Source organism: Bufo bufo, chromosome 5, assembly GCF_905171765.1.
Source record: "Bufo bufo chromosome 5, aBufBuf1.1, whole genome shotgun sequence".
NCBI classification, from domain to species: domain Eukaryota; kingdom Metazoa; phylum Chordata; class Amphibia; order Anura; family Bufonidae; genus Bufo; species Bufo bufo.
In genome coordinates this window covers 86,035,807-86,050,670 of record NC_053393.1, presented here as the reverse complement: position 1 = coordinate 86,050,670, position 14,864 = coordinate 86,035,807, and the positions used below count along the sequence as shown (strand labels likewise).

General features: G+C 43.7%; 1 protein-coding gene and 1 long non-coding RNA gene across 4 annotated transcripts in view; one reads left to right on the top strand and one right to left on the bottom strand.

Annotated features, from left to right (window-relative positions):
- Positions 1 to 14,847, top strand: part of OSGIN2 (oxidative stress induced growth inhibitor family member 2) — a 31,989-nt gene extending 17,142 nt beyond the window's left edge. For all 3 annotated transcript variants that reach the window (XM_040432266.1, XM_040432267.1, XM_040432268.1), the window contains exons 3-6: positions 454 to 590; positions 2,214 to 2,405; positions 4,539 to 4,630; positions 12,873 to 14,847. In XM_040432266.1, coding sequence (XP_040288200.1) covers positions 454 to 590; positions 2,214 to 2,405; positions 4,539 to 4,630; positions 12,873 to 13,911 — 1,460 coding nt within the window. In that variant the 3' untranslated portion in view covers positions 13,912 to 14,847. The remainder of the gene's footprint in view (positions 1 to 453; positions 591 to 2,213; positions 2,406 to 4,538; positions 4,631 to 12,872) is intronic.
- Positions 7,831 to 9,212, bottom strand: LOC121001275. Its single transcript, XR_005779019.1, has 3 exons — positions 9,124 to 9,212; positions 8,540 to 8,544; positions 7,831 to 7,962 (listed from the first exon to the last, which is right to left on the bottom strand). It is a non-coding gene; the product is annotated as an uncharacterized LOC121001275 (long non-coding RNA).
- Positions 14,848 to 14,864: the final 17 nt, after the last annotated feature.

Here is a 14,864-nt window from a genome sequence, read left to right as displayed (position 1 = left end):
TTTTCCAGCCAAAGCCAGAAGTGGATCCAGTAGGAAGAAGTAGAAGTCCTACCTTTTCAAATCCTTTTTTTTTTTTATCGGCTGTGTGAATTAGTCCTTAGCCTTGAACTCTTAGATTTGCTTGTGTAAATCCTCTAGTATAAAAATGTTAATTCATGAACTGCAAACATGATGCTGATGCTTCATCCGTGTGATCAGTTGTCGCTTTTGAGTTGTGCCTCTGGCATCTGCTTTACACACTTAGTGCCATTTTTTATTATCTGCCTAAGCTAGGCATAACCATCCGTTGGCCATTTGGACATGCCTTATCACTACATTGTGCCCCCCACTAGTCACGGCAGGGTCTGCTTGGAACTTGTCAGCAGCTGCAGTTAAGCTGGAACAGATGGTGCAATGTAAACTGGAAAATCTATATGGCCGGTAATAGTGTAACATACACATTTTCCATTCCAGGCAATGGACCATCTGGAATCTGCTTGTCATACATGTTGTCTGGATACAGACCTTATCTGTCCCCTGAAGCTCTACATCCGAATCCCATTCTCCACAGCAAGTTAGAAGAAGCAAGGCACCTTTCTATTCCTGAGCAGGTAAATCCACTTATAACCATTATCAGACGTCTACATCTTTTAGACTCGAAGAACCTTTTTACAGGAGGGGGTTACTTCTATAGGGTACTGTGGTTACTTGGTATTAGATATATTCCAAAGAAACCTGCCACACTACAGGCATTTTTTTATTTTTAAGCTAGCCATGCACCTCCATTAGCTGTTGGCCATTCGCTCTCCCCCATAGAAATGCATGAATGTGCCCTCAATGGGGAGAGACCCCTCTGGCAGCGGCTTATTTGCTGTGAGAACAAAAGCATCTGGCACGTAAAAGTCAACATAGCCAATCCTTTTCTCCCCCAACATCATCATCTCTCAGGTTTTTTTTGGGACACTGGAATACACATCAGATAGTCAGCCAGTCCTGCTGAATTTGGTGGTTCCAGCTAACTTTAACACCTTAACCGTTTTGCTTTGGCTTGGGAGAAAAAAGGACTTGTGCCTCATTCACACATCAGTGATTCTGAGCCAAAATCAGGCGTAAAGCCTACACACAGATCAGGTATAAGGGAAAGATTTGCTCCTGTTCTGTGTTTAGAGCCGCACCTGGTTTTGGCTCAAAATCAGTGACTGAACACTGATGTGTGAATGAGGCTTTAATAGTTCAGCCCGAGCAGTGCTTAGGAGAGGTTAAGCCAGCCCTCCCCTGCTGCCTATCTCTGGATCAGCAGCAGTTAGAAATATGGGCCTGGTTTTGTTTGAAAGCTGACAGCATTATCCCCTCTACTTTTGGAGATATAGCTGTTAGAAATCAGGTCAGGAGTGATAGCAGCTGAAACTAAAAGCAGGCTTCAGCTGCTTTCTCCTCCGACTCTATTTAGAACTGCTGTATCTCCCAATGTAGTGGAGACAACACTGCGATTCTGGCGCTTTATACTTTAGATTGTCAGCTATCAAACCCAAAATATAAAGAGTTAACAGTCTTCCCTTTCAACTGGCTGTGATCTCAGTCAGATTGAAGGGGAGGGGGCAGTGGGGGAGCAGACAGCCTGTAGTATAGGAAAGAAAATATATATATATATATGTAATATATCTAAATTTGACAACATCATAAATTTATTCGGGGGGGGGGGGGGGGGGGATGTTATTAAAGCTAAAATTAGTTGTCATCTAAGGGGTTAAAAATGCTCTTGAGTCCCCCTTTGAGTTGTGCAGTAAAATATTTACTCCAGACATCAATTCTAAATCTACAATAACGTTTTCAGGAGGGTTTTTCCAAATTTAAAGGGAACCTGTCATCAGCTTTATGCTGACCTCACTGAGGGCAGCATCAAATGGTGACAGAAATGCTGATCCCAGTGGTGTCACTCATGAGCTAATAGTAAGTGGTTGCTGAGAACCAGCATCATAATCATTGCAGCCCAGGCCTGGAAAAGAGTCAAATCTACCTGATAGGAGTCATGAACAGAGGGGTAACATGCATGCTTAACCGCTGCTTCATGAACTCTTGAAAGTCTAGCACCTCATTCAGCAATCGGACCCCCACTGCTCAGGACATCTTATGGTAGGACGCCTTTCGTAACTTGAAATAATGCTACGTGTACCTGGAGTCTTCAGTCCATCTGTGTCTGCTGCCTCTTACTTTGGTGTGCTATTACATTGCAGGATTTGGAATACTTGTCGGAAGGATTGGAGGGTCGCTCATCTAACCCTGTCGCTGTATTGTTTGACACGCTCCTACATCCGAATGCTGATTTTGGGTATGACTACCCATCTGTTCTGCAGTGGAAGTTGGAGCAAGAACACTATATTCCTCATATAGTACTAGGGAAGGGGCCCCCAGGTGGAGCCTGGCATGTGAGTAAAAGTTTTCGTTTTTTTTTATGTATTGTACATGGAGAAGATTGGATTGGAGCTTACTAACGTAAGATCACTGAGAAAAATAAATGTCCCATAACTTGTAATACATCTATAAAACAGCCCAGAAGCTTCCAAATTGACACTAGTCGTGATAATTGTCACCTCAAACTCCATAAGCCATACAATGAAAACCATATAGCATGACCAGCCACCAGATGGTTTACTGAGTCACATGAGGTCATTAGAAGTGGTGTCAGGGTCATGGATGCTGAACTATAACCTGTCCCTGTACACAACACCCTACAGTGACTTTTAGAGTGCCTGCCCTGACGAGGACCACCCTGTGTGCCTTGCCCTGATAGATCCATGTCCCGTATACTGTCCCACACACGTTTTAAGTGGCAGGTAGACCAGAAGGTATGTGCTTGTTGGAACAAAAGGTACATGAAGTCTGTTGCCAGTCGGGTGTCCAGCCATGGCCACATGCACCCTGAGACCTTTGTTTTTCTGAGTCATTTTGATACTGATACTCAATTCTGTTTGTGTTATTCTTGGGTATAAGAGTACAGTTGTCCCTTAGGTTACAACAGCTGTCTATCCTTGGCCATCATAACTTGAAACCACATTCAACATACAATCCCAAAGACACTACTGGTCTTCGCCACCTGTGATTAGCTGAAAGGTCCAGTCAATCGGCTGCGGCATTTTACTGGTAAAGCAGCTGTATTACAGTACAGTTCGGTACTACATGTCCTATACTACGCCTTACCTGTGGCGGGAAGACCAGCTCTATTTGGACACTAGGTGAGGTCGGCTGCATGTTATCTTCTGGTAGACTGTATTTACTGTACAGGACCCCGAAGAAGCTCCTGACTTCGCCATCATGTTTCCGGCAGCTGTTTTTGAGTTTCTGTAAGGAGTCAATACTGGATTTACTTAGTTTGAGATGACATTTTGGGTCTTCAGAACCGGTTACTAGTTTTCCATGAGTTATGGCCTCAAGTTACAATGGTTTCAGGACAACCATTGTAATTGTAACTTGAGGGACCCGGTTGTGTAATAATTCTAGAAAAGACTGGATACTGTTAAAAATTCTCAACCTGATACATGTCTTTTTATGTACTAGGATCTGAGCTAACCGCATACAGTTATACACTGACCTCCATAATGGGACAGTAGGCAATAAGCTCCACCTAGTGGTGACTGCAGGAGGCCAGCATGTCCTCTTTATAAGGGACTTTAAAGCCGATGGCATGTGTTTAGGGGATTTGACTTCTGCTCCCCTGCCCATCAGCTGCTTGAAGGGGGCTGCAGCAGTTCCACGAGCGCTGCACCCCCTTCATTGTTTGCTAGGCACAGATCCATACTTTTTAGTAGTGGCTGTGTCTAGTATTACAGCGTGGCCCCATTTATTTAATGGGGATGAAGCTGTAATGCACTGCAATAAGTGGCAAAAGTATGGTGCTGTGCCTAGTAAACGATGACTGGTTTACGACTCTCAAAGCTATACAAAGCCTGTTAAAGGGAACTTGTCACTGGGATTTTGTGTATAGAGCTGAGGACATGGGTTGCTAGATGGCCGCTAGCACATCCGCAATATCCAGTCCCCATATTTCTGTGTGCTTTTATTGTGTAAAAAAAAAACAAAAAACAACGATTTGATACATATGCAAATTAACCTGAGATGAGTCCTGTCCCTGAGATGAGTAAGGGACAGGACTCATCTCAGGTTAATTTGCATATATATCAAATAATTATTTATTATTATTATATATATATATTTTTTTTTTTTTTTTTTTACACAATAAAAGCACACAGAGCTATGGGGACTGGGTATTGCGGATGTGTTAGCGGCCATCTAGCAACCCATGTCCCCAGTTCTATACACAAAATCCCAGTGACGGGTTCCCTTTAATTTCACTGGTGCAGAGTTCAGATGCTATAATTTATATAGTTTTATTCAAAAGTCATCTGTAGTGATATCTACTGTCTGGTGGATAACTATACGAAAATGTCCAGAAAGAACAGGTACACTGTAAGACAGAAGTCATTGGTCAGGACTGACACCTGCAGTACGCCCCAGTTATCCCCTCTATTTCTATATTATTCATGTGTACGTCACTCTTTTAGGATATGGAAGGCTCCATTCTGACTCTCAGCCTTGGGGACTGGATGGAGTTACCTGGGCTAAAGTTTAAAGACTGGGCCATGGGTAAGAGAAGGTGAGTGCCTGCTCTATGCCAAATCCCTTCGAGTTATATATATATATAAGCTTATACTAGACTTGCAGATCATCCAGGCGATTGTGGGGAGGGAATGGTTCCTTCCCGGCAATCGCTTGCTTGTCAGTGGAGGAGACCGCTGCTATTACATGCAGCGATCGATCTCCTCCACTGTATGGGGGCGAGCTATCGCTAATGCCATTGCTCGTCCCCATACAAAATTATTATTTGCTGGCAGTAGATCGTGATCAGACAGCACGATCTGCTGCCGGCAAACGATTGCTCATTCATCGGGGTAATCGGCAGTATTACACTGCCAGATTATCGCAAACGCTTGTTAGTGATCTGCATGATTATCCACGTGTCTAATAAGCTTTGGTTTTATCTACCTAGCTGATTTTATTTTCATTTTTTTCTTTGGTAGATTTTTATTTTTTTTTCTCTCAAATGCGTTGTGGTCACATTACTTTAACCCTTTGAACACTGCACTGACCCAGATTTACTAATGTGTCTACAACACAAATATGTCAAAAAAATTGGTACAAATTGATGTAATTTTGGCTCAAATAGGGTTTTGATTTTTGACTGAGGGTGGGGCTTAAGATTAGCGCTGAAACCATTACTCGATTTTTGAATCTAGTAATTAGACACAAAAAAAATCCTTGATGCAAATTTTTTTGCAGCGAGGATTCGTTTGTGTCATGTGACCACGGAGCGGGAGTGAAGCGATTGCTATTACTCACCGCTCCGTGGTTACCCGCCGGCCCGCACTGCACTGTATATTGACACATCGTCGGGTCATAGTGCACATAAGGACGACGCACGCAGAGAAGATGATGAGGAGCTGTGCCCCTACAGGAAAGGTAAGTACTGGCGCTGGGGACATGGCTAGGAGGGAAGATGGTGGCACTGGGGGGACTGCTGATGAGTTTTTATAAAGAAAAACATTCTTTTAATTATTTTTTTTGTTCGAGTACTCGATTAATCGTTGAACTAATCAATAGAATACTTGATTACAAAAATAGTCAATAGCTGCAGCCCTACTTAAGATCCACCCTTTTTTTTTTTTACCAAAATTGAGCCACAACTTTTGTCTCAAATTAAGTAACCCAACAGTTGGTATAGAGTCAGACAAAACTGTCTAGCCATTTTCAGGATTTATCATCCAGCCTGAGCCACTGTGATACAGGTCTGGACAACCTGTCTAAATTTACACCATCTATTCTAAAGGATTAGCATGTCTGGGCCAGTGTAAGTATTTTTTCTTTTTAATTGTGGAACTCCTAATAGTGATTCTTGGAAAGCTTGGTCCGACCACAATTGCTTTCAAATGTTTTACTGTTATTACTCCTTAGGGCCTCCTCTGTATAATGGATACATTAATGAGATTTTCTTACTGTGAAATATCATTTATTACATAGATCATAAAAAATAAAGCATATTTGCCATTTACATGCTGTTTAAAAAAATTAAAAAAAAGTCCAGTGAAGATCTGACATTTAATCATTATGGTGTCCAAAGGGTATAGCTGTGTGCACATCCATCTTCTGAACGGAGTGCTACTGGTTATGCATGCAGTCGCTCTCCTCACAGGTAGGTCTCTGCATAGTAATCCTCTATGCACTGCAGAACAGTCAATAGCTAGGAGCAGAGCCTCAGCAATGGCATGTTAGCTTCCAGAAGGGGAAGGATACGGATTCTGTCCTGACCCAGCCCTAGCAGCACAAATCAACAGCAATTCATAAGGAAAATGTGATAATTTTTTTTTTTTTCCCATTTCGTCCACCATGACGGCTCTACTATGAGATTGACCCATTGACCTCTGTAGGGGCAGGAACACAGAGTTTAAAAGGCCACCACCCACTCTCACCCTCAGTGTTTCCTGTCTCTACGGGAGCACCTCACAGAGAGTCCTCCTGATGGAGGTGAAGACTTTTTTATTATTTTAAAATACCTTTGGGATCTGTGTCCCTTACCTCTGCCCTCTTGCGGTTGAGTCCAAAGCTGGGCAGAGAATATCAATGGAGCTGATCTCGTTCCTGTCAGCAGGGGCCTGTATCTCTCCTCACAGCGTCGGTCCCCCTTCTCTACATTGAGGAAGCTGACCACTTGCCGCAGAGACACGCTGCACGCCGACTCCTGGTTGAATAGCCTCAGCGCTGTACTCTGCTACGGAACGGCAGGAGGCTGAAGGGGCGGAGCTTCGACCGCGCACCGTGATTACCTCAGACGCCGCTCTGGATATTTAGAAGCGGCAGTTTTGAATATGCAGTGGAACACAACCTGGTCTTCCTCTTAGTGCTCCAAGCTACAGATGTCTGTCCCTGACGCCCCTGCAGTCCAGATGGAATCTTCTGAAGCCCCCTCGGCTACTCCAACTGTGAGTTCCCCTGTGGGAGAAAGAAATTATCATATCGACCTGCTATACTTATGTCTACTGATACCTGGTTACTCCTCTCTTATAGGGAGTAAAAGAGCCCAGAACAAAAAACTAAAATCCATAGGTGTGTGACTTGTAGCAAGAGACTTCCAGAAAATCACAAAAAGAAACTCTGCCAAGTTTGCATTAATGATCTTGTAAAAGAGGAGCAACCATCCATACTGATGGAGGTCAAATCCTTGATTTATAGCAAAATAAAGTCCTCCCTGGCCTCTCTCAGATCTGTCCCTTCTACACCACCGGCAAAAAAGCTGGGGTGTCTGTTCCATCCTTCTCTGATTCAGAGGACATGGATGAGGAGGCCTCCACCTCTAGACATAACGTTGACATTGACGCTCTATCTGAGGGAGAAATTGTGGAGGATAGTAAGAAGTACTTCTCATCTGAGGACATGGAGGAATTATTGGGCGCTATTAGAGCAACCATGGGTATTGGGGAGGTGAAGAAAACACCATCTGTCCTGGATGAGATGTTTGGGGGACTTGGAGCCAAAAAACTAAGTATTTCTGTGAACGAAAACATAAGATATGATTCTGGATGAATGGATGGATCCTGAGAGAAGACTGGGGGTATCCAGGGAATTCAGGAATAGGCTATTGTTCGATCCAGCTGATGTTAAACAATTTAATGAGACCCCAAAAATTGACGTCCAGGTGGCTAAGAAGTCAAAAAGACCTCCCTCCCATTTGAGGACTCGTCACAATTGCAGGACCCTATGGAGAGGAAGGCCGACTCACTTCTAAAAAAATCCTGGGAGGCGTCCATGTTTGGTATAAAAACAAACATAGCTGCAACGTCTGTAGCTAGGTCCATGTGTTTCTGGCTCAATGAGTTGGAAAACCATATTAAAAATAAAACCCCAAGAGAGGAAATATTAAATTCTATCCCACTCCTTAGATCAGCCACCGCATTCTTGGCGGATGCCTCAGCTGAGTCTGTGAGGTTCGCCGCCAAGGATGCTGCTCTCTCCAATTCAGCTAGAAGGGCATTGTAACGGATCTCCTAGCACCCCGACCGGGTACCTCCGTTGAATGGATACTCCTAGTGCTTTCCGAGGACTCCAAGCACTCCACTTGACACCGTACGCACTGCAGACCCCACGAACCGCCGAAGCTTGGTTGAGGTCTCACCGTCTCCTACCCACCCTGGACCTACGACAAGGCTCCAGGCTCCAGTGGGTGAACCTCTCCTAAAACCAGAGAGCAGGAACAGCTCTTAAAAGAGCTAGTAGTTATAGCCAGGGGAGTATAGCAAATCTCCCAGCGTATAGCAATCCCCAGCGTCGATCAGTTACCCAAACATCAGCCTCAACATGATAAAGGGTAAAACAGGAACTCTTTATTGAGGGCTACCCACCCGTATTTATGCAGGTCCCCATCTGGTGGACACGCCCCTAGGGGACCAGAATGAAGACTGTGACACAGGACAGATATGCAGCAATTCAAGATACAGACACAAGACATCCCCACAATGCCTCATGGTTTCCTCCTCTCTGCCCTGGAGACACCCGAGGAGCAATTCAATTATCTCTCAGGACAAAGGGAAATCACCAATACACATGTGGGAACAGGACAGGAATCACCATTTAAACATACAATGTCACAACCCTTTTCAATACACAGACATTTAACATCCCAAAATGGCACGAATTAGACCAGGAGTTCAAGTTAGTTCAAGTCCGTTATGAACAAATAAGGCCTGGCTGATGAGAGGGCCCATAATCCTGGGGCAAGAGGCTGGTAGCGAGGCCCCTCCGAAACCCAGTGGCGAGGTTGATTTCGCCACAGGCATTGTGGATGAAAGCATGGGGAGGAGATAGAACCTCAAAAGCCAAGCAATGTTCTATAGCTTTTTTTGGGGAATGTTTGTTTTTGGACCTGTGCTAGACTCCATCCTTGAGAAAGCAGCAGACAAAAAGAAAGGTTTTCCGGAGGAAAGTAAAAAGAAGCCCTTTCGTTCCTTTAATTCCCAGACTAGATCCTATAGGGGCAAAGGGAAGTTGGGCAGGTGGAATTACCAGAAAGGGAGGAAAGGCAGAGGATTCCTTCTCAACCCCCAGAATAAGCAATCAGATAAATAATGATGCCAGAGTAGGGGGGAGACTGAGGAATTTTCTGTCCTGTTGGGAAACTGTCACCAAACATCCGTGGGCCTTAGACATCTTATGGAATGGCTACCGGATAGAATTTTCATCAGTCCCTCCAAAAAAGTTCAGAATAACATCTCACAGCCAACAACTTATAGATTCAGGAGTGGTGGCAGGAGTCCCCAGCGCGGAAAGAGGAAGAGGTTACTATTCCAATTTATTCCTGGTTCAGAAACCAGACGGTTCCTTCTGCACTATTATAAATCTAAAGGGACTAAACAAAGCTATCACATACAGAAAATTCAAGATGGAATCCATAACATCCATCATTCCCTTGATCAAAGCCGGATATTTCATGACGTCCATAGACTTAAAGGACGCTTACTATTACGTCCCCATAAACAAAACATTTCAGAAATACCTTAGATTTGCCCTAGTAGACAACTTGGGAAAAGTAAAACGCTTCCAGTTCACCGCGTTACCCTTTTGGAATTTCCTCTGCTTCAAGGGTATTCACGAAGCTCGTAGTGGAAGTGATATCCCCCCTCAGAGCAGAAGGAATAAAAGTATTTACATACCTAAACTATTTCCTAGTTCTAGGGTCCTCTGAACTGGAGACAACCAGCCTTACCAACGACCTAATACGCAGGTTCTCAGACCTAGCCTGGATAATAAACCTAAAGAAATGAAATTTTTGGGAGTGATCCTGGATTCAGTTTCCCAGATTACATCCCTCCCTCAGGAGAAAATAAAATCCTTTATAGACAATACAAGAAAGTTCCAATGTCAGTCTCAGTGCTCCATCCACAGTGCCATGAGCCTCTTGGGAATGATGACCTCCTGTATAACGGCAGTATCTTGGTCCCAAGCTCATACCAGGATAGTCCAGTTGTGGATCCTGAAGAATTGGGACAAGAGGCAGTGCTCTCTAGAAAAAAGAATCTCCATCCCAAACCGCGTAAGTTCAGATTTAAACTGGTAGACGGAGAACAAAAACTTGCTAAGAGGTGTACCCTGGATAAAGAATCCAGAAATACAAATGTATATGGATGCAAGTGGCACAGGATGGGGAGCAAAAGTAGGCTCACTAAACTACCAGGACACTTGGTTGGACATCATAAAAATAAAGTCATCAAACCACAGAGAACTGAGGGCTATCTGGGAGGTTCTGAAGGCGTCACAGGACAAAGTATCCGGAAGACACCTGAAAATTCTTTCAGACAATGTAACAGCAGTCGCATATTTAAAGCATCGGGGGGGGGCACAAGATCCCCAAGCTTAAAAAATCTGTCAGGGAAAAAATATTCTTCTGGGCAGAAAGAAATGTTCCCTCCATCACAGCTATCCATTTAAAGGGTACAGAAAATATACAGGCGGACTTCCTCAGCAGGAAGACCATAGATCCAGGAGAATGGGCCCTAAACTCAGAGGTATTCTTCCATCAGATCACCAGGAGATGGGGGACCTCCCAGATAGACCTGTTTGCGTCAGGAAAAAACACAGAAGTCCATCCTTTCTGCTCCCTAAATCCCAGGGACAACCCTTGGGCAGTGGATGCATTCTCAATCAGGTGGGCTTGGGGTCTAGCCTATGCCTTTCCCCCTTGGATGCTAATACCCTGAGTACTGCAAAAAATAAGATCGGACCCAGTAACAGTAATTCTGGTTGTTCCATACTGGACAAAAAGAAATTGGTTCCCAGTACTGAGGGCACTAGCTCTGGAAGAACCCTGGAGAATTCCCCCACAGGGGAACCTCCTTTCTCAGGGTCCAATCTTTCATCAGAATCCAGGACTATTCAAGTTATCAGCCTGGATCCTGAGCGCAAGGTCCTAAAAAGCAGAGGGCTGTCTGAAAAGTTTATAAATACCCTCAAATCCAGCAGAAAAGAAGTCACCTCTGCGATCTATCTTAAAATCTGGAAGAAGTATTGTAGCTGGCTAGGCCAGAACCCTCCTGTAGATTCTACCCCAAACAATGAGAAAATACTTGATTTTCTTCAAAAGGGATTAGATTTGGGCCTGAGACCAAGTACAGTTAAGGTGCAGGTCTCAGCCTTGGGGGCTTGCTATGATACAGACTTAGCCAGTCATAGGTGAATAAGGAGGTTTATAAGAGCTGCCTCAAGGTTAAGACCATCCTTAACCTCTAAGACGTCTCAATGGGACTTTAACTTGGTCCTGAGAGGACTTACAAAATCAAATTTTTCTCCTATTCAGGATATTTCACTTAAACACCTGTCCTTAAAAGCGGCCTTCCTAGTAGCCATAACTTCAGCCAGACGATTGGGCGAGATCCAGGCGCTGTCCTGCCGGGAACCATACCTCACTATCTTTCCAGACAGAATAGTATTACGTTTGGATCCTGGTTTCTTGCCGAAGGTCGTAACGGACTTTCACAGAGATCAGGAAATTGTCCTTCCACCTTTTCCCAGGGATGGTCCATCACACGATCAGTTTCAGCTCCTGGATGTTCGGGATACTATAATACAGTATCTAGCTGCAACAAAGGAATTTGGAAAGGATGATAATCTTCTTCTTCAATACGCAGGTCCAAACAAGGGAAAAAAGGCATCCAAAGCCTCCATTGGACGATGGATTAAATCTACCATTGCCTGTTGCTATCAAAAGTCAGGTCTAAACAGCCCCACAAATATAAAAGCTCACTCTACAAGAGCTATGGCTTCTTCGTGAGCAGAAAAAGGGGGTGTCTCCTTAGACAAAATTTGTAGAGCAGCCACCTGGTCAAGTATAAATACCTTTATCAAACATTACCGCATTAATGTTTCGGCTTCTGCTGACTTGGTCTTCGGTCAGAAGGTTCTGCAAGCAGTTGCCCACCCTGTTTAGTAATCTGGTAGCTCTCATAGTAGAGCCGTCATGGTGGACGAAATGGAAAAACCGTAATTAGACTTACTGGAAATTCTGTTTCCTTGAGTCCACCATGACGACCCAGATACCCCCCCCCCCCCCCCCCCCGAGGATCAAGGAGGGGTTGAGTATGAATTAATACTAAAAATAAATTAAAATAAAAAATTATATATATTTTGCCTAAATTAAGGCTGCACCCAGTGAGTGGGTGGTGGCCTTTTAAACGCTGACCCCTTGACCTCTGTAGGGGTAGGAACACAATCTCATAGTAGAGCCGTCATGTTGGACTCAAGGAAACAGAATTACCGGTAAGTCTAATTACGTTTTTTTTTTTTTTTTTTTTTTTTAATGCTTGTAACACTAATAATTACTTAATGGTATTTCTAGAATTTGGGTATAACTTATGGGTTAACCCCTTGTATCACCAATGATATTCAATTCCCACAATAAGGGTCCATTCACATGTCCGTAGTTCTGGGTCCTCATCCATTCTGCAATTTTGTGGAACGAGTATGCTAATTAATTTCAATAGGGCTGAAAAAGATGTGGAAAGCTCACCGTCCGCATCCGTAGTTCCCTTTCGTGGCCCCGCAAAAGAGAGAGGGCATGTCCTATTCTTGTCCGCAATTGCAGACAAGAATAGGCATTTCTATTGTAGGGCCGGCCATGTGCGGTCTGCAAAATGTGGAACACACACGGCCGCTATACGTGTTTTGCTGATCCGCAATTCACTTATGGATTTGTGAATGGACCCTAAGAGTAGCTTTCCACATGTTTGTGTTTCATGATTTTCCATATACCCCAACTTTTTGTAATGTATTTCTTTATTTATTTTTTCTCCATGTAGAAATATAAAGAGTGACCGGGCGACACCAGCAGAAGTGGCCTCATATTACAAACATTATGTGAAACTTATGGGTATTCAAAGAAATTTTATAGACAACACCTACATTACTTCTGTCGTAAGACCTTACCGGGAATCAAACGATTCTGTAAGCCATGATTCAGAAGATGTTCCATGTGAAGAAACACACATTGATAAAGAAAATGAGGTTCTCAAGAAGAACTGGGAAATTCATGGCTATCGGAGGGCGGCAGATGGTGCCCATCAGCCTTTCTTTCTATTTGCGGAGAATCTTGTTCTTGCCACAGGAACATTTGATGCACCTGCTCGGCTGGAAGTCCATGGAGAAAACCTTTCTTATGTTTCGCATTCAATTGCCGAATTTGAAGAAGCTGTAGGGAAAGGAATGCTGAGTGACGTGGTAGATCCAGTCTTAATTGTGGGAGCCGGGCTGACGGCAGCTGACGCTGTCCTATGTGCACACAACAATAATATTCCAGTAATTCATGCTTTCCGTAGAAGACTCAATGATCCAAATCTTATTTTTAAACAATTGCCCAAAAAACTGTATCCAGAATACCACAAAGTGTACCATATGATGTGCACTCAAGTCTCTGCTGCTGCTTCCAACTTGTATCCCTCTTATACAAGTTACCCTGAGCACTTTGTACTTTCTTTGAAGCCAGACATGACGTGTGTCCTTCAGAGTACTAGTGGACCAAAGAAGGTTGTAAAGGTATCAATGGCTTTAGTCTTGATCGGGTCTCATCCAAACCTATTTTTCTTAAAAGAACAAGGTCGGGGTTTAGGGAGCCACCACAATCAGCCAATCACTTGTAAAGGCAACCCTGTGAAAATTGATCCGTACACATATGAATCTTGTAAAGAACCAAATCTCTTTGCCCTGGGACCTCTAGTTGGCGACAACTTCATTAGGTTTCTGAAAGGTGGCGCACTTGCCATAACTCGAAGTCTAGAACTGAGGCAGAAGAAGACAAGACATCGAATTGTAGAAAGTGGCAGTGAGGATGGGGTGTCTTAAAGTTCTACATTTTCTATCTTCTGGTGCCCTTACAGCTCCCTGATTCCCTTCCATGATCTGCAAACTTGCAGATTCCATCAGTATGTGTTTTTGCACAGTGCAATGTATTTCATAATCTATGGTAGGACTGAAATAAAGTGCTGCTTTTGTAGAAGATCCAGTCTACCTACTGTAGAGGACTAACCAGATTTTACGGTGTCCTATGTTTCTTTAGCTCTTGTGCAGCTGTTTATATAAACATACTGTTTTTGTTTTTTTATATTTTTCAGCCTCTAATTTCATTCCTCAGTATGTTGTAAATCTTATCTGTCAGAGTTCAGTGTTATTGGGCTGTAGATAAATGGCAATGTGGAAGTTGAAGCTTCCCACACGTTGTGTGAAAGTTTTGTGGCGTTCAAGAATGCTATCTGTTGTATATTTAAGGAAATGTGAACGAACCCGTTACACTTTTAGTTTATTAACCTAACTGATGTAGAAGTACAATCTATCCGTTTGGAGGATGTAAGGGTATTTAAGTGCTTTTATTAAAATGTCCCTTCTAAGCCTTTTATAATGTTACTGAAGTACTGGTAACTGTCCAGATCTGCCTCTTCATTGAATGTGAGTCTTGTCAAAGGGTTTCTGTCATCAGAAAAATCGTTATGTAGCTGACCTTAGCGATGTGCTGATGTCAGCAGTACATAACAGTGTGCTTTATAACTCCCTGCCTGCTGCCGTTCCCTCAAAATAAAGACGTTTACAATCAGCTAATGAGCCTCTAGGTGTTGCAGCGTCTTCTCACCCTTTGGCATGCCCATGTACAGTTGATTGACGGCCGAGTTCTCCTCAGAGTCCCGTAAATCCCGCGCCTGCTCCGTCCCATTTAGTATTCGGTGCAGTGAGGAAGCAGGAGCGCGTCCTTCACTCACTGTGCCGAATACTAAAATGGACAGCGCAGGATTTATGGGACACTG